The sequence below is a fragment of the Andrographis paniculata genome, unplaced genomic scaffold (assembly GCF_009805555.1).
Source record: "Andrographis paniculata isolate CXL003 unplaced genomic scaffold, ASM980555v1 Contig43END, whole genome shotgun sequence".
In the NCBI taxonomy this organism is placed as follows: Eukaryota; Viridiplantae; Streptophyta; class Magnoliopsida; order Lamiales; family Acanthaceae; genus Andrographis; species Andrographis paniculata.
Window position 1 is genome coordinate 1631133 of NW_026137577.1, and position 20717 is coordinate 1651849.

Below are 20717 nucleotides of genomic sequence, written 5' to 3' on the forward strand. Positions count from 1 at the left end.
TACCAATAATCGGTACGGTATAAAATATAAATCATACCGAATTTCGGTACCGATTTCTCGGTTCGGTAACGGTATAATGAATTACCATACCAAAATTTTCGGTACAGTATACGGTATAAATTTCGGTATGCCGTACCGAACCAACCCCCTACTCTTTATAAGTCTATCATAATTATCAACACCTAAAATTGTCAATAAACATATAATTATTGTTACTAACTATGATAAATATATATGTATTTAAAAAAATTATTACATTACTTGTATGTGGAGGAGGGAGAGGCAAAAAAACTAATAAGTTACTTTTGGAGTTGCCAATGTGAATCGACAAAGTGGCCGATAACACACATATAAGAAATATTTTACACTTTTGACTTCGAAATGCTTGTAGTTAAGGAAATCTTGTTGACATCTTTCAACATAAATGCAACTTTTTATTCTTTATTTCATAAATATTAATAATATCCTTTTTTCTTTTTTTTTTTTTGGTAGCATGAAAAAGCTTCTAATTTTTTTGTTAGTTGGTTTGTACTTAGCATATAAGTAAAATCATAGTTTTTCATAACACTAAATGGTTGCTCATTCATCGATTTCTCTTTACTTCAAATGATCATATCTACCATCCGACAAAATTTTAATCTTAATTTAATTTTGGATTGGACGAGCTGAAGTTGCAAAGTCTTTTGTTTTTTTTATATAAAACTTCTTTTGCAAGCACTTCTTCAAATGATTCCAAACATGAGATATTATACCCGATGCTGATTTAGCCATAGAAGTCTTGCAATGTATACACTGAAATTTTGTACTTCATCATCGAAAGCTACTTCAATAAATATGCATAAGCTTTTGAACATCTCTTTCTCTTTTTCTTTTCAAAATGACATTTCTTTTACTCGCACTCAACTTCTTTATAATTTTTTTTTATTATCTTCTTTTTTATTATCCTTTTCTTCATCGGTATTTATATTTTTCATGTGTTTAGCTCCATCGCGGTTATTTAATGAAATATCACCTCCACAAAGATCATTCCCCTTCTCTCGAATACTATCTTCTTGAATGACTAATTCTATTATACTTGAATTATCTATTATCTTGCAATATAAACTTAAATAATTAGATAATATAAATTATGTTGTAGTAAATAAAATAAATAAATAAATGAGTAAAAAAAAAACTACAAAATAACATAATAAAAAAGTAAGATGATGGAAAAGTTATTGATAAAGTATTGGAAAGCATAATAATATGGTTTAATATTCCGTTGCAAAAAAATAAAGAAAAATACACATTAAAAAAATAGAAAATAATAAAATTAAAAAGATGATTTTTTTTTTTTTTAAATGATAAATAACAACCTAAAAACTAAGATAATGAAAAACAAAATAGGATTTTGATGAACTATAGAAAAATTGGACTCGAATTGAATCATAAAGTCTACACCACCAGGTCATTCTTTACCGGACTTCTTAATATCATATTTGTTACATAAACTCCCCTCCACGATCAGTATGAAGGCCTTTAACATTTGATGCTTAAAAGTAGTAAATGCTTCTAACTTTTCAGGCAAGAAACATACCCACACTTTTCGAATAAAAATCATCAATAAAAGTGTTCAAATACCTTTTATTACTATTTAAGGCAGGATTGATTGGCCCAAAAATGTCATCATGTATTAACTCAAAGATCTGATTTGCTCTCCACAAATCCGACACAAAATAAACCGAAAACTTAAAAAATTAAATTAATCTTAAATAAATTCATTTTTATTTTTATTTTTTTATTATTTTAAACATAAAATAATATAAATATTATAAATAATAATAGTAATAAATAATTTCAGGTAAACCTGAAACACAATTCGAACACGACACGAAATTTTTTCAAGTCGGGTTTAAGTTAACCTGAATTAGTTTCAGGTTACCCGAAACTCGAACAAATTCGATTCGAACCCAATACGAAACAAACTCGAAAACTTACAAAAATTAAATTAACCTTAAAAAAAATCATTTTTATTTTTATTTTTTTTATTTTTTTAAATATAAAATAATATAAATAATAATATATAATTTTAGATCAACCCGAAACACGACCCGAACACGACACAAATTTTTTTCGGATCGGATTTAAGTTGACCTGAATTAGTTTCAGATTACTCGAAACTCGAACAAATTCAATACGAACCCAATACGAAACATACCCGAAAACTTAAAAAAAGTTAAATTACCCTTAACAAACTTCATTTTTATTTTTAATTTTTTATTTTAAATATAAAATAATATAAATATTATAAATAATAATAATAATAAATAATTTCAAGTCAACCCGAAACACGATCCGAACACGACATGAATTTTTTTCATTTCGAGTTTGGGTCGACCCGATTTTTTGCAAACCTGAAATACCCAAATCCGAATCTGTAAAATTTCAGGTCGAACAGATTTGCTTTTTTCGGGTCAGGTTTAATTTTGACTCCCCTATATACAATTATTTTATACATAAAATCAAAGGGCAAAGTGTCAAAAAAAAAAGTTACACACTTTTACTAACAAATAAAATACTACTCCCTCCGTCCCGCAACAAGGGTGGTGTTTGTTTTTTGCACGTAGATTTTTGAATATTTGTATTATATTAAATTGTAGTAAAAAAGACAAAAATACCCTATTAGTATAGTGTAATATAAAAGTAATGACATTTGTGTAATATATTGTAAGTTGAAAGGGTATTTATTATGTGAAGTAGGTAGTACAATTACTAAATTAGGAAATAGTAACTTTGTTTTGGGACTGACGAAAATGAAAAATGATAACTTTTAAATGGAACAGAGGGAGTACTATTCTTTCTTAATTTATAACATAACCCAAAAGACCCCTTTAATTCGGGACGAAAAGAGAAAGAGTAATAAATTACGTGGACCGACAACAGACATAAAAAGAATAAAAATTTTATATGGAATTTTCCATCATGCCGTGCTTTACTGGATTCAGTTACCATATCTCAATGTACCGTGTCTTTTCTATACCAACCAATCACTTTCTGTCATATATATTTTTCAAATAAAAAATTAATAAAATAAAAATTTAAATACACATGGCTGATGGATTCAGTTATTCTACCCCAATATATAGTGTCCTTTCTATATCAATCAATCACCTCCCACCATATGTACTTTTATAATAAAAGATTAATAAAATAAAAATTTAAATACACATGGCAGATGGATTCAATTAGCTTATCTCAATGTATTGTGTCTTTTCTCTACCAAACAATCACATGTATTTTTAAAATAAAAAATTAATAAAATAAAAATTTAAAATACACATGGCGGATGGAAAAAAACAGTTATCCTACCCCAACGTACCGTGTCCTTTCATACCAATCAATCACCTTCCGTGATATGTATTTTGAAAATAAAAATTTAATAAAATAAAAATTTAAATACACATAGCAAATGGATTCAGTTATCCTACCCCAAAGATAGTGTCTCTTTTATACCGACAAATCACCCTCACCATATGCATTTTTAAAAAAAAAAAATTAATAAATTAAAATTTTTAATATACATAGGAATGAATTGAATTACCCTATTCCAATATAGTGTGTACTTTTTATACCGATTAATAATCTTCCTCCATATATATTTTTAAAATAAAAAAATTAATAAAATAAAAATTTAAATACACATTGCGAATGAATTCAGTTACTCTATTTCAATGTATTGTGTCTTTTTTGTATTAGCTAATCCGCTCCCGTCATATGTATTTTTAAAATAACAAATTATTAAAATAAAAATTTAAATACACACAACGGATAGATACAGTTATCCTACCCAATGTATTGTGTTCTTTCGATCAATCACCTTCCCGCCATATTTATTTTTAAAATAAAAAATTAATAAAATAAAAAATTAAATATAAATGGCGGAAGGTAAGTAATTGATAGTTATCGATAAGCGAACCCGTACTTTGTCTCCTCCCCCAGTCAATCTCTCTCTCTCTCTCTCTCTCTCTAAAAAATGAGGTACACAGACGATCAACTCATCGTTGTCAAAATTTCCGGCGGCTCGGTCACAATCAGCTACCGCGCCATCAAATGCGCTCCGGTGCTCTTCCAATACGTAAGAGACGGCTGCAAATACATCGACCCCCGCATAAAAGACATCGAAATCACCGCCATGTCCACAATCGCCAACTACTTAGAAATACAAGCGCAGACCTCCGGCGAAGAACAGATGACTCACAACCGCAAGTTCCTCCGCGAATCCGACGACTTGTTCCTCATCTACCATGTCGCCTACGCTGCGTATCTCCTGGATATCGAAGATTTGTACGAGCATCTCTGCTCGTTGCTCACCCAGCGGTTTGGATCTCTCAGCATCGATCAAATTAGGGCAGGTTTCGGCGTCACCGTCGCCGTCGGTTTTACTCTCGAGGAGGATCAGAGGAATAGGGAAAACTATCCGTGGGCGTTCCGTGAGATTCGCCGGCCATGGATGTTCAGGTGAGTATTGTTTCTTTCTCTTTCTCTTTCTCTGCGTGCGTATGTAGCTTTGTTTGATCTGACGGCTAAGATTGAAGATGCCTTTCTGACGGCTGAGATTCTGAGATGACTGTTCAAGTAACTGACTGGCTTTACTACGATCTGCTGCATCTGTTCGTGCTTCTTGAATTTGGACTTGCTTTAGTTTCTGATTCTGAATAATTGGAATTCTTCAGATTTATCAAGTTTCTAGCAGATGCAGATTTCCTTTTTTATTATCTGTTTTATTTAATTAGATTTCTTGAGGGATGATGATGATGATGGGATTGATTCAACTTTCAAGAATTTGATTTTCTGGATTTCTCTTTCATCAAAACTTTCAAGAATCGATGGGTTTTTTAAGGGTTTTGGGTGTGGTGTGAAGTTTGATTATAATGTTTAATAATGTGCTGTTAGTTTGGTTATAAGTTAGTTACAATGTACCAACTCCATCTAAGTACTGCAATTAGCGAAATTTCTAAAATAGAAAATAATTAAATATAATTGAAGATATAAAAATTTAAAAAAGTATAATGAATAATATATTATTAAAAATAATTATTTTATAATATAAATAATTATAGATTAAAATAATTAATTAATCAAAATTTAAAAAATTATAAATTAAAAATTTTAAAATTAAATTAAAATATGTAATATTTGTTTTTGGAAAAATAGTAACATGAGATATAAGTCGGATAAAAATAGCAAGATGAACACAATAGTGGGATGGAAGAAATATTATATATATATATGTATTATTTATATACCAAAATTTTGAGAAGAGTATGATTTATTATTTCAATTCCTATAACCACAAATTTTTGTAATTTTTAAAATATTACATCCGTCTCATAAAATCAGCACCATTTATTTTTATGTCATTGTATTAACATTTTAAAAATATTTTTATATCTGTATAATTTACTCCACAAATATCATTGTATTTGTATTATAAAGACTAATAGAGATATTTTTGTTATTTTCTCTTAATTTGTATTACGTATTGATATAATAATTAATATTCAAATATCTATCGTGATGGTACTTTTCTTATGGGATGGAGGTAGTAACAAGAGCGGATGAAGTATTAGGCAAGGTCAATTGACCCACCAAAAAGAATTAAAAAATAATAATAATTATCACTAAATTAAAAATATATCATTCTTCTTTTAATGAAAAGATATTACAACTACTTGCATAATTATATTTTACAGAATTGTCAGAAGCAAAATTAATGATTTTCGAATCATTATTAGGTAATTTCCTTATTGATGTTTAATGCGATGAAATATTTTGAGATTTGAAAATTTGAAATGAACGTTCTATGGAATTTGTTAAAACAAGGAAAAATAGCAACCGCAAACGTGGAAAGATTATTTTCAACTATAACTATCATCACGAAAAAATTACGGAATAGTATGAAAGAGTAATTATTAAATGATTGTTTTGTTACTTTTTTATAAAGAGATGTGTTTACGAAAGTTAGTATAGATGCTATTGTCGGCTGATACCAAAATATAAGATGTCGTCGTGAACATTTATAACTATTTTGATGTATAAGTGATTGTTAATTTCAAATTTTTTATTTTTCTAATATAAATTTTTGTTAATATATTTATTTATTTTTATTTTAATTTAATTATATTAATTTATCGACCTACCAAATTCAAAATCCTAGATCCGCCACGGGTAGTAATATTTTTGTCCCAAGTAAATGTATTATTATTTTATTTTTTATAATAGATTAAAAATAATATTTTATTTATTAATAGAGATGTATAAAATAGTTTTGATATCTTTTGTTATTATACATACAAAAGAATGATAGATTTTTTTGTAACGAGTCTTTTTAAAAAATAATGTTTTTTTTATATATATATATAAAAAAAATTACTGTAATTTTCAGATTTTTTTAGGTTTTGAAAAGATTTAATATTTTTTTAATATAGAAAATCTTATCAATAATATTTTAGATTATGTTTGTTTAATATTGGAACAGAAAAGACGAAGAAGTAAGTGAAGAAAAACATGTAAGAAAATGGTAGTGTTTTTTATTTTTTTCAACTTTAAAAGTTGCATTTTTGATCTGATTTGTATAAAAAGAAAGAGGAATAATCTACTGTCTTTAATTTTATTAGATGTTTTTGTGTTTTATTTGTTGTGTAGATAGTTATTTTATTGATTTATATTTAATAATAATAATAATAATAATAATAATAATAAAATTGATTTATTCTTATTTATTATATTAAAAAATTAAAAATTAATGATTTGAATTTTTTTATATACAAACAACAATATATATATAAGCAAGACAGTCCCAAAGGTGGTTTGGTAGTGTGAGAATGAATTTAAACTATAACACATTTGGGTTTTTTCAAATAAAAAATTCAAACTCCAAACAAACACATCAATAATTCATTCATTTGTTTTATAGAATCCAAGCCTTCTTTTTTCGTTTTTTTACGAGATTTTTACTATTCAGTGTTTTTTTAAAAAAAAAAAAAATTATCGGATATTATATTTATTTTTTATTTTTTATATTATATTAAAAATTAATTTTAAATTTAAAATATTACGTCAACATATATTTATAGCACATTAAACAATTATTAAGTTTAAACTTTTACTGTTAAAAAACTCAAACACTGGAATCAAATACACATTTGTTTGTATAGATTCATCATTTTTTTCTCTTGTAAACATGTGTGTTTTTTGGAAGACTTTTCCAAATTTTAATTATTCATCAAATTTTTTTCTCTAAAAAAACAAATATATCAAATCAAATACCTTTTTTTTTTTTTTTTATATCATAGTAAAAATCATATTACATTTTAATATCACATCAATATCTATTTATATCACGTTATATCACAATTTCAATTCAAAATTTTTACTATTTAAATTCAAACTTAAAATTTAAATCCCCAAACAAACAAACCATAATAATGTCCATTTTATATTTAAAATATTTTATAAAAACATAATCTAATTAAAAAATAATTACTATTGTATTATACGTGTTCGCACGTGTTATTTTTTTTTAGCTTTTAAATTTATATATGGATCATTGTTATAATTATGTAAAGACTAATATGTAATTTTATATTTTAATTATATATTAATACTTTATTATTTATGAGTGACTAAAATTTATAATTTTTAAATGTCTTATCATTTAATTTATGTTTTTAATGTATTTACATATTATAGTAAATAATTACAATATTTTTTAATTAAATTCGAAATAATTTTTATACCAAAATTTTATGTATTCTTTTACCAATTTGTCATACAGTAATATTTTATATTTTTAAATAAATGAAATATAGATAAGTAAATATTTAATTACATAAAATAAAATTTAAAATAAAATTTAATTAACCAATATAAATATAAAATTTAAGGTTTTGATTTAATTAAAAATAACATATTACATAGATATACAACTGACTTTAATTTGATTAAAAAAAATACATTACATCCACAGTTAATATGAATACTAAATGAAAATAATCATTAAAAATAAAACATAAATTATTTAGTATGGATCTACGTTACTACCACTTTCATCAATGTCATCAAAAAAATACGAGTACAAACTAGTTGAATTAAGTTGGTATTGTTTTTTTTTTTTTTTTTTTTCTTATGATCTCTTGGTGTTGATTATAATATAACTATGATGATTGTGTTTGGAACAATATTAAGATCTATTGACATAATTTTATTCTCACGTTTTAAGTACTTTATATTCTAAATTTTGTTTTTCAAGCTTATTGTAGTTGTTAATTTGTTCATATGATTTGTTTACAGTTTCAATAACTTGTGATGTGTTGCTTAATATGGTTCAACATCAAAATGCAAGGTTTCATCGATTTTGTTTTCAATTTAGACCTTTTTTTTTAATTTCCGTAGGACATGCATGTTTCCGTAGAATTACCAAAATATTATCTATAAAATTGAACAAGAATCCTTTAGCATTCATTTAAATGAATAGAAAATAAAGTCAGTGTGGGAGAATCGGAAGTTGGATGTTCCGATGATGACGAGACATGTGTTGCATTACATTTTCAAAATATTTTTCTACGGGGAAAACATTAATTGTGATCTCTTTTAGTTGATCATAAAGATAAGTACCTTTAAAACTTTTTTTATTTTTTTTTTACAAATATTTGTCTAGTGTCTCTTATTTGAAAAAAAAAAAAAAAATTATAGTTAGTATAATAAATTTATGAAAATAATAAAAGTAAAAAAAATAATTACTATATTCAATTTCAACGCACCAATGCAATACAAATTATTGACTTTATTCACACATGTAAGAAATTGTTTGACTTCTTCATGTAGTTTACCCATCTAAGTCTGAACAAATTGAAAATTACGTGCAACTCAATTTTTTCGTCTGCGGCCTTCAGTCACACTACAGATGTTTGGTTAGTACATGTAATTAAGTTTTAAAAAATTTCAAAAAGTTTCTCAATATGCGATTGAATTTCAACATTGATAAATCAACAAGTTTAGAAGATCTTTTTTTTAAATAAAAAAAAAAAAAAAATTTACACAAATGTGATATAAAAGGATATAAAACAAAACCTTTTATTTATAGATCCAAATAAATCCCTAAACAATCTCAACAACTTATAGCCGTTGGATCTACCTATCATGTTCGTCTATAAATTGTTACATTTGTTGCATATATTATATACTTCAATTCAATATCAAAATATTTGATCTATGGTAGAAATAAGTTATAAAATTGGAGGGCCTTCGAATGCGGTAGCTCAAAGTTATTCTTTATCGACATCTTCGTCGGAAACAATCGGCCAACACATTCTAGCATGTACCCACGATTGTACGAAGATAGTCACCTCAGTTATCGAGCAAAGTAGTATTTATCTCGATCGTCTTCTCAATACACAACCACCAACTCATCGTAGGTATATTCTAGGTCATAGAGTTGTTAATCGTAATTTATTTAATAATTAGTTTGCACCTAACCCAGTATTTGACGAAGGAACCTTTCCCCGACGTTATCGAATGTCTCGAAGTTTCATTCTTCCTATTATTGATGCAATTAAACAATAAGATACATATTTTAACAACAATACGATGGACTTAATTGTCGTAGATTGCCGCATTTTCATAAAGCAACGATTGTATTTCACATGTTAGCATTTGGTACAACAACATATGCAGCTGACTAATATGTTAAAATAGACGAATAAACGGTCATTGAGAAAGTAAAAAGATTTTGTCGTGCTGTGGTTTAAGTTTTTTTTGAGCAATATCTTAAATCACCAAATGCTAATGATATTATGAAGCTATTTCATATTAGCAAATATCGTGGTTTTTCAGGTATGACTGTGAATGGAAAAATTGTCCAACTGTCTCAAAAGGTGCATGTGCATGTCAAAGCCGTTCACCACATATTATTATATAAGCAGTGGTAAATTACCATATTTGTATATGACATGCATATTTTGGTTTACATGTGGAAAATTCACATTTATTTTCAGATTTTACACATATTTTATTGAGATATAATGCTAAAAATATATTAAAAATACAACAATACTATCCATATAAAAAATAGTAAAATAATATCATAACTTATTAATCTAAAGTACCGCATCCTAACCAAAGCGGTCATCTGACCGGACAATATATAGAATATTTGAATAGTATTTTTTTAGAGTAAAAAATATAATTCTTGGTTAGAATAAAAATACCGTAGCAATTGCACTTTTAGAAATAGCCTAACGACATTATATGCAGAGGAAATCGCACCTGTGCAAAATGGACAAGTAGAACAACTTTTGTCGAAATGAAAGAACAACTCCGGGCAGTCCCTGATCAATTCGATTAGTGTCTTCTCTACTTCACTCGTTTTTCTTTGAAGACTATAGACATGATCAAAGAGAAGTTGTAAATGCAGAGAAGCTACTAGGTAATACTATATTGGTAAACTCCGATCAAATCAAATGTGGACTTACCAGCATCTCATGGTCGCCCATAATCTCTTCTATCAGCTCCGATAAAGGTTTTTCAGCACTATTCGGGACCAGGGCAGCAAACACTGGCTGCTCCAGACCTACATAGATTGAACCCATGAGATTTAGCAAGGATTGTTTGAAACAATATATTCCTATATACCAAATTGAAAGATCAATCAAGTATATATAGACTGGATTCTCAAGCTTGCATCACTATTATCAAATGTCAAATCATAATAAGAACTTTGATTTTATGTCTAGTGTACTAAGAACTTTGATTTAATGCCAGATTCAGATTGAATATTTATTACCAGTTTCCTCAAAGGCATCGATGAACATCATCATCTCCTCCCCATTAAGACCAGACAAGAAACAAATTCGTGGGAGCCATGTTGCAACCTGTGATGGCAGAATAGCTCAAATCATTACATCTGGTTGTTAAATCTTAGGTGCATCTCAAACCGTACAGAACAAGATGAAGTACAAGAGAATGACAGAGAGTAATATTAACCATAAATTGCAAATTACACTTATGTGTGTGGATATATATATATATATATATATCACCCAAAATCCCCTTGTTGTTTGTAGAAACTCCCAACAATTTTGAAAAAGCAAAAGGTTAGTCTTTACTCCTATTTTTTTTTTGTTCATGGTTTTATGTACATATTGCATCGGTAAAATTACTCATATCTCCCATGTGATTTCGAAATTTAGCGTAAAATTTCTCTATACTTTAAGAATTGCATAACACCTCTTATACTTTCAAAAATATTGCATGAAAACCCACCGCCATGAAACCTGTTGATGCTGAGTGAATTCTCCTGTGGTATGTACCTATGAATTCTTGTTTGCAGCGCCTATCAAGAAGATACTCCGAAGGCTTCAGGATCGAGGTCTCATTAGCCAAAGAAGACCCTAGCCAATCCACGTTACCTAAAGATAAATTCCTATCTATATTTTTTGCACGACGGAGGATGTCATGCAATTTTTTTTAAAGTATAAGGGACGCCATGCAATTTTTAAAATAAAGTGAAGATTTACATTGAGTTTCGAAATTACAAAGGAATTTCATGTAACATTTTTAAAAGTATAAGGGAGGGCACGTAATTTTTAAAGTAAAAGGAGAATTTACTATGAGTTTCGAAACCACATGAGAGATATGGATAATTTTGTCTATTGCATTTAATAGGAAGTTAATTTGAAATTAGCACCAATGAGGAATTATCCACATGTCAAAGCGTCATCGCAACATGTTTAACATTGTATATAACATAAGGAACAACCCTCAGATGTCTAATGAAGATATTATCTCACATGTTCAGCATGTGTATAACTTTTTTGGTGGGTTCAAAAAGTTATAACTGATACTAATATTAAGATTGACAACAGAACTAAAAGCACTGTATTTAGAACATTGGGTATTGATTTTTATGGGTTGAAACATAACTTGAAGTGGATAAGCACTGAATTAGAAATCCAACCTAGAACTACCAAAGGTCATTAGATGAGGCAGCTATCATTGACATAAAAATATTTACATCCACACACACACATATATGTATCAAGTGCTAATTCTGCTATCAAGCTGTCTAAATGAAGGTAGGATTCATTTATCCTAATTTCATTTTGAGTTATGTCTCTGTAAAATGTAGCTTTTGGGCGTTGATAAACTAACCTTTGATACATCAAGATTTGATTGTTCAGCAGTCACTGCTTCCCAGAGCGAACGGTCAATCATGTCTTCCGTACAAAATATAACCTGTGTTTAAAAAGATTGGCCAATAAAAATCGCCACTCGACACGTAAAAGATCATAACTATCTAAACTGTACGGATCCCTCACTGGAAACAGATACTAATAGAATGCACGGAGCAGTTCAAGGACAAACTAACACACGAAATATGAAAAGAATAAATGAAAACTTGGTGTACTGCCTCATTATAATATGAGCCAGTGAACAAGGTAGTAGAGTTCGATAATATGACTACACGTTTATATGCACCATTGTGATATATATAGCATCAAAATGCATAATAAAAAGTTGCTTCAGAACAATATCAAAACCAAATATCCACAAGGAGAACCACCTTCTTTTAAAATGTTCACTTTCAAGATACTATGTATTACTAATGTAGTAAAATACGGAATATGTAATCCTGTTGTATATACACAAGGTTGGATTTTGAAATCACAATCATTTAGTTCTAGTATCCTGTAAGAATAGTTTAATAATTGATATTTTAAAAGCTTAAGTTTTTGGGTAGAGACATTATTTTGCATAGGCTATTTTCTAAATATTACAAAATTAGTGATATAAAAACAATGAAGAATTACATTCAAAATCTGCATTGCCTGATTAATAACAGAAGGGAACCGCTAATAACGTAGCACTGGTGAAATCGTGAAATGAATATTAATAAATACCTTGAGAAATTCACCATCCAACTCCTTCAGAAGCTGTTGTATCTGCCAAAAAATCATTTCACAAGATAGGATAGTACTTCATTAACTCCAAAGATGCACATTTAAATGTGGCCTGATCGACTGAGAGTTATAGTTCAGTACACAGTTGAGGTATCTCTAGAATGCCAGAGTTTTTGTACTAGAAATAATACAAGCAGTAAGGAAGATTTACTTTGATGGAGAAGAAGAAATGAGAAATGAAATAATTATGGATGAAAATCAACACTGCATATTCAACCTCACATTTGCATGATAAGAAAGTTTGCACGTCATGGCTGTATTTACTTTAAGTGATTAGAAAGGGATAAAAGTCCTTGAAAAATGACCCATCCTTTTAAAATAACTCATGGGATGGGATTATTACACCACCCATAATTGTAGACATGCTTCATATGTAACATTACCTCTGCTGCCTCTTCCACTTGAAACCCCAGTAACAACAATGCCTGAAAAAATTAAAGACCTGTGAAACTCAATTCTTGTATCCCATGACTCGTTGAAGTCATCCATAAGTGTGTTTGAATCAGTTGATTCATTTCTTCTAAAATATAGAATGTCAAGACAACAATATAAAGAACAAATGGCGTAGGACTGACCAGAACTTACAGGTGGTCCATATTTCGGATCCTCAGAATTCAAGGGGACAAACTTGGAATCCTCAATCAACTCAGCTGGAAGTTCTGTAGAATGTGTAGCAAGAAATACATTTCGGGAATATGTAGAATATAAAAGCATGTAGGCAGATAGGGACAAGGAGAACGTCTAAGAAACTTCTTACATTCTCAAATCTATGTTTCAATATACAAGCACACCCAGCATATAGTTGAAAATAGATACTATGACTGCACTTTAGACGTGATTTTGTGCATATGCTGCATTAATGTGAGATACCAGATTATAAAATTATGTCATACATTCTGTACATACTTAGATTTGGGAATGGAGGTGAGAAATGACAAAGAAGACTGTACTTTTTCCAAGGATGAATTCTTTAGGAAATAGAGAGGATCGGTATAGTAGTCTTTTCCACTTCTTACACAAAGATTGTAGCTAATGTAAAAGAGTGGGCCGGGGTAGACTTGGATCTACTTGACACATTTGTGAAAATAGAGAATATTTTCCTCCTATATATAACCTACCTTCAAGATTAGCCCTACAAACGTTGATGGAATCCATAGTATTAAAATTAAGTGCCTTATGTGTTCTTGTGCTATTACTGGACATAGAAATTACTTTTTCTCGGTAGGGAGATTTTATTAGAGATATAGCTAAATAAATTTAGAAAGCGAAAAATGAAAACCAAAAACTGAAGCATGCCCGAAAGATCCAAACATATGGGCTGGATTAGATTTACAGTAGGTAATAGCCTTGAGTTAAAGTCATCTTCATTCACAGCTCCACATTTTGCAAGGAAGTTAGCCAGATTTTTTCCATTTCTAGGAATGTGGTCATGGGAGATAAGTGGGCATCTAAAGTGTTGGTTTATTCTTTTGTATATAAATAAATAATGTGTATCTCTTCAAGATTAAGCTGTTAGGTGAGACGGTTAATTAACATAAGTCATAACTTATTCAAAGTTGAGCTTCCATGGGGGTATCACGCCTAATCCAGCCAAGAACATTTCGGAATCACAATCACGTTCCACCATACTTCGAGGTTGAGTGCGGTCATATATATAGAGTTGTATAACAAATGAATTATATGCTAGCTCAGCTCGATTCAGCTTGTTTGTGTTTGTTAAAAGCTCGTTCGCTAAAATAAATAAATTATTTACAAATGAGCTCGAGCTCCTTCAAGTTAGTATTATTAGAACAATTAAATTCATTTTTATATTTAATAATATATCTATATAAAATTATACTTAATTCTAAATTTTTATATAAATTTATCAATAAATTTAATTGAATTTAAATTCAAATGAAATAAATAAAAAATCTTATTAATGAGTCGAGTCTGAGTTAACAAAAAGATTATTTAACGAGGTGAGCTCAAATCATAATTTCTGCTTGCATCTCTTAACTAACAAACACGAGCTAAACTCAAACATGAAAAACTCGCTCATTTCGACTAGATAACAGCTCTACATATATAGAATAATAGTGAAATTTTCTGCTGCGACTTGACTCTGCAATGCATACCAATTCGAACCTGACTTACACTCCTTGTTGACCTGATTACTTGCAATTAGATGACATAATACCAGTTCACTGTATGTATTCTGAGTGAATGAAGAAGAAGAAACTCCTGAACTGAATACTACCTAAATGTCAAAAAATTCTATACCAAAAACCACACGGTACTGGCACAATCCTGATCCATTGAAAACTGTAATCTAATACATATATCTCATAACATGAGCTCTAACTCCAAGCATACAAACACAAACTAGATGACATAAACGGCACTGCTAAACAGCTAACTCCTCTAAAAAGCTCAACACAGCAAATGAACCGGTCAATTAGACAATCAGCTTTCCATTAACAGCTAGCAACTCATTATCAAGGGGTGCAAAATGGTTCAATGCAACCAAAAATTTCGAATGTAAAATTCGAGCAGCAATCGACTGGAAGAATGAGAAGTAATTAATAGTAAGGGTAACTGGAAAATACCTTCAGAAGAAGCCCTTGAAATTTGGCATTTAAGCTTGAGCTTCACGCTGTTAGCACAGCGCAGTGATGAATTAATCAGGGTTGGATTAAATTTGTTGAGAGAGTTTGACTGTATGGGAAGGGAAGGAAGAAAAGGATGGAATTGAAAGAAGACATTTTGGTGGGAAACAAGTGAAGAAGCCATAGCCAGACCTCTTTTATCTTCTACAATTGTATTTATATAGCCGTATATACAAATTACTGCTGTCCATGAAATTAAATAAAAATCTAGAAAAAGGCGAAAAACCAACAATGCAGAAGGTACAACACTGGAATTGAAGGTACAACAAAAGAAGCGTAAGGTACCTGAAATCGACGTTCATGGCCTCACAAATAAACCCTAAATTTTCAACTCTGATAATTGATCCACCGCTTTCCCATTCATCAAATAAAGGTCAAGAGGGAAAAATCATCATCCGATTCCGGATTTGAATAATTATCCGATCCCTTTTCTTCAACCAGCAATTTGACAGATCCTCCAGTAACCATGTCTTCCTTTCCATTCTTTAAATTGACTTCCAGACTTGCATGTAGCTAAGTACTAATTTATCAACATTTCAAGAATTGAGTTCTGATTTTGGGCAGGTTGTGATTTTGTGTACAAAGCTTGGGGATTGAGCTGTTTTGAAATGTCAATTGTTGACGGGCTTCCCATTTCGCAATAGAAATCGGTGAGTTTTTTTCTAATTTTCCTTTTCTGCGATTTTGTTTGTATGCGATTCTATTAATTTGTGCGTTTCGTGGCGTTTAAGTTTGCTCAATTGTAATTCGATGCTGTCATCAATTGATTGAATAGATGACCATGATTTGGACAAGGATTTGGATGTGTGCTTGTTCTTACCAGGACTTCTAAGTATTGATCTTTGATCATATTTCCATTGCTGTTTAAGAAGTGTAATATGTTGATATGTATGGGGAATCTTGCTGGTTAACTAATGTTTATTTGGTAGATGCTGTGATTTTGTGTACTTGTTGGTTTACATTTATGTTTTTGTTCTCTCCAAATTTGAAATTGAATCCTTTTATGATCTCAATGGAACTTATCTTGCATTAGGTTCTTATACTAAATTTGAGCAACTTATAGTGAAGCTGAAATCTGGAAAAATTATCCTCGGTACACCTATATCATTTACTTTTCTTTATTTGAAGCTAAAAATTTGAATATTGCAGTGTTATGACTAAAATATGTTTTGCGTGTACTTCGGATTGCTAGATTTTCGTAAGAATATGTTAAATCCAAGAAAGTGTGGTCTAAAATATTTTCAAGTAATCTATAGGGACCTTGTAAAGAATCTTGATCTCCATCTTATGGTAGAGGTAAAAGTTTGTATAACAGTTGATGCTAACTATAAAGCATATCTGCTTGGGGTGTGTTCCGTTGGGAGTTTGAATTTGGGTTTCGATTTTGTATAGTCAAATTTTTTAATTTGAATAGTTGTTTAATGTGATATAAAAGGTATTGACGTGGAAGTCTTGGGGAAAACCCCGACCAACACACATATTTTTACTCATATTTTCATGATGGAGAACTTGTGTTTGGAATGAAAATTCGAACATTTTTCATTTCTTTGAGAATTAAATAAATTCATGGATTAAGACGACAAACAGTTAGAAAATTTATATGTGGTAAAGGTTTTGTGGTAGTTTCGGTTGTGTGGGACAATCCGATTTTGTATATTCTTCTAATCTTTTAATCCAACCGGACGTATTGCACGGTTCTTGGAAGAAGACTGAGCTAAAAGCTTTTTGTCAAGTTTTTTCAAGAACATTTTAAACCATTCACTTAAACAAGTAATTAAGCTCTTCTCAAGTCGAGTTCAAACTTTCTAAACTCAACTTAATTCAGTTTGGTTGACAGCTTTTAAGTGCATTTGGATATAGAATAACGCCCCGAGCAAATTCAGTTACCAATCATTTGTCTAGCCCTTTATTTATTTCTATTCTATTTATAAATCAATTCATCATTGAGAGTGGAACTTATACGGCTCTGGATCGACAAGTTTCCTGTTTATGGATTCCCTCGTAATCTGATTACCTTTTTTGTCTGCTTGTAATTAGTTATGTGAAATATCATTGCATAATATATTTGACGACAATGTACATTTAGTGTAAAAGCTGTCTTTAAGTTCTTTTGACAGCTTGTCTTTTTCTAGTTTTACAAATAAAGAAATGAGTCATAACATTTGCATTTATTGTAGGGAAACAACTGACCTAGAAACAAACACGATCTTGGCATTTTCATTAGAATAGCTCTATGCAGGGAATTTTTTGAAATCCATCCATTTCTTAATTGAATTTAAATCAACTTCTTGTGACAAAATGTTATAAAAACCTGTAGTGAAGCCCACTGAAATACCCTGTGATTTTTCTTTTTAATAGTCCAATTTACTTCCTGTTGTGGCCTTTTTCCTTTCTCCTTTTTGGTAAATTTTTGCTTATAACTCATTTGTGGTTTGAAAATTTTGCACAACTCTCCTTCGTAATTTAGATACTGACTAAGGCTCCTTTGTGTTTTAGAAAATATTGCATGATCGCACAAAATCCCTTAATGGTGTGTTTGTTTGGGGGTTTGGATTTTGAGTTGGGATTTGAATAGTAAAAATTTTGAATTTGAATATTTGTATGATGTAATATAAATAAGTGTTTATGTGATATTTTGAATGTAAAATTGATTTTTAGTATAATATAAAAAATAAAAAATAGGTGTTTGATTTGATGTTTTTGGGGAAAAAAATGGGATGAATAGTATATTTAAAATCCAATCCCCCAAACAAACACACTCTAAATGTGTTTTCTAGAACATTGCATAGAATTCCCTTAAATAAGGGATTCTGTGCAATATTTTTTAAAACACCGGTGAAGACTTTTCAACTACATGTGAATTATAAGAAATTTTGACTTTGTTTTTAATTAAATAGTTTCTACAAAGCACAAGGGTGGGTCAATTAAACTTGGCTCAATGCTTCTATCCCTTTGGTAAAAAATTTATCGAATATTACTTTATATTCCGTACACTTGGAAAAAATTACAGTAATCAAATGTTTCTATTGACGGGTACAATTCCACAATTAAGTCTATTAAACCCCTGGATCGACATATTCTTTTTTCGCCCATCATTTGCTGTTGTTTCTTCTATTTATTTCTTCGAAAAATTATTGTGTTTCAATTTGCATAATGATGTAATATGCAATTTATTTCAATTACAGTTGTTTCTTTATCGTCTTCTTTGTTTGATCTCTAGTTTAAAATCTTTATATCGTGTACCAGTGATGAGGAGCCGATTGCCTTCCAAAAATGCGTGATTTTTCCAGTGGCGAAGGTTTTGTGGAAGTAACCGAAGATCTAGCAGACATGATCAAATTTGTGGCTAACGAACCCTCCGTGGGGCTATTCTACGTCCAACAGCACACCCAAAACGCAGCTCCCAACCTCATCAATCTCAAGAACAACGTCGCTGAAAAATCCCACGAGACATCTTTGCATACAGAAGATCTCGAGGATTCGATCCTTATGGTAAGATCAATGAAGGAATGTGGTTTTCCGATAGCTGATGGGATGATCGAAGAAATAAAAAAATCCTTATCCATCATGTCCTTAAAAAAACCGAAACGGGGTTTGATCCAAGCCTCCAGCCCAAGTTTTCTTGCAAGAACTCGGTCATGGACCCCGTCCACCACATGGGGCCGTAATCCAAAGTTCGACGATGGATCAAGCGGCGGATACCTTTCGAGCGTATTGAAGTCGGCGAAGCAACGGGCCAACGACTTCAAGTGGGTTCAAACTGAGTCTGCAGAATCGAGTCATTCCAAGGTCGAAAATTCAGGAAATAGTTCTTCTGCAGCAAAGCTCGATTCGGAGGTAGAAGATCTGCCATTGTCGAGCAGAAATGAAAGCGAACTCGAGGAAGAATCGCCTATTGGTAAAAGCTTGTCGCAGCAAGAACTGGTGTCCTTGTATGAGAATTACGAAGAGTTTAAGGCTGATCGGGAAGCGAAACTCGAGCAATGGCTGGGCAGTTCGAGAAAAGACGACGATGGCGATGTAACTCAGCAGGGCTCTACTCTCTGATTGATTCAGGTATAAGAATGCATTGTGTGTGTATGTTTGGTATGGTGAATTTGGAGCCTTTGTATCATTTAAGGGAAACATGATGAAATAAAATGGCATGTCTGCTTCTTTCTATCACAGTTGAAGTTTTTGTTTTCTTACAACATTTTTTTGTAGCTTTGCTGCGTTACTGTTGTGTGATGTGTGGAAGAGAGGTGCTCGGAACGGGAAAATGGGGAAATAAATATATTTTTTCTTAAATTTGTTTGGATTTATGATTTTGAGATTGAAAATTTCATTTTAGTTCTCTATTTTGTATCATTATTATTTTTATGTGGAGAAATTGAGATAATTGAATTTAATAGGTAGAAAAATACATAAACTTGTACGAGTTAATTTCAATCCGATCTAGCCTTGTGTCTTTTAGCAATTCTGCCTAGGGATGGCATACCGTACCGTACTGAAAATACCGGTCGATAGCGATACCGATACCGTATCGAAGTTTTTGGTATGACTAAAATACATATCGGTATCGTACCAAAAGTTTCAATATACAGAATTAATTCGATATATCGAAATTTTCGGTACTGTACCGGTATATATCGTTTATACCAAAAATTTCAATTTCGGTAGGATACTGGTATATACAGCTTATACCGAAAATTTTGATTTCGGTAGATACCGGTATATATCGTTTATACCAAAAATTTCAATTTCGGTAGGATACTGGTATATACAGCTTATACCGAAAATTTTGATTTCGGTAGATACCGGTATATATCGATTATACCGAAAATATAATTTTAAATTTCAAAATAATTAAAAAAATTAATAAATATCACTATTCTCCACCACGAAAATATTATGAAAAAAACCAATAAATTTTCAATAGTTTACGTATTTTTTGTTATAATTTTAAAAAAATATTAATAATTATTATTTATATTAATAATTAAATGATTTAATAAAAATAATATCGGTACGATATCATACCGAAATACCGAATTTTCCAAAAATTTATACCGATACCGTACCGAAAACTTCA

General features: G+C 30.1%; 3 protein-coding genes across 4 annotated transcripts; 2 read left to right on the top strand and 1 right to left on the bottom strand.

Moving 5' to 3' along the window:
• The first annotated feature begins 3950 nt into the window (after nucleotides 1–3950).
• LOC127251257 (uncharacterized) lies at nucleotides 3951–10865 on the top strand. Of its 2 annotated transcripts, XM_051274872.1 has the most exons (3): nucleotides 3951–4497; nucleotides 9874–9964; nucleotides 10801–10819. In XM_051274872.1, exons 1-2 carry the CDS (start codon nucleotides 4013–4015, stop codon nucleotides 9956–9958), a joined length of 570 nt encoding a protein of 189 aa, XP_051130829.1. In that variant the 5' UTR covers nucleotides 3951–4012; the 3' UTR covers nucleotides 9959–9964; nucleotides 10801–10819. The 2 variants fall into 2 exon arrangements, with proteins under 2 accessions (XP_051130829.1, XP_051130830.1); XM_051274873.1 differs by lacking the exon at nucleotides 9874–9964 and having other exon boundaries at nucleotides 10801–10865.
• LOC127251256 (uncharacterized) lies at nucleotides 10153–15795 on the bottom strand. The gene is made up of 8 exons (XM_051274871.1): nucleotides 15587–15795; nucleotides 13584–13657; nucleotides 13382–13423; nucleotides 12939–12980; nucleotides 12190–12273; nucleotides 10823–10910; nucleotides 10512–10609; nucleotides 10153–10418 (listed from the first exon to the last, which is right to left on the bottom strand). The coding sequence occupies exons 1-8, from the start codon at nucleotides 15768–15770 to the stop codon at nucleotides 10398–10400; spliced, it is 633 nt and encodes a 210-aa protein (XP_051130828.1). The 5' UTR covers nucleotides 15771–15795; the 3' UTR covers nucleotides 10153–10397.
• A 167-nt stretch (nucleotides 15796–15962) lies between these two features.
• On the top strand, nucleotides 15963–19810 carry LOC127251254 (uncharacterized). Its single transcript, XM_051274870.1, has 3 exons — nucleotides 15963–16106; nucleotides 16211–16296; nucleotides 18893–19810. The coding sequence occupies exon 3, from the start codon at nucleotides 18920–18922 to the stop codon at nucleotides 19691–19693; it is 774 nt and encodes a 257-aa protein (XP_051130827.1). The 5' UTR covers nucleotides 15963–16106; nucleotides 16211–16296; nucleotides 18893–18919; the 3' UTR covers nucleotides 19694–19810.
• The last annotated feature ends 907 nt before the right edge of the window (nucleotides 19811–20717 follow it).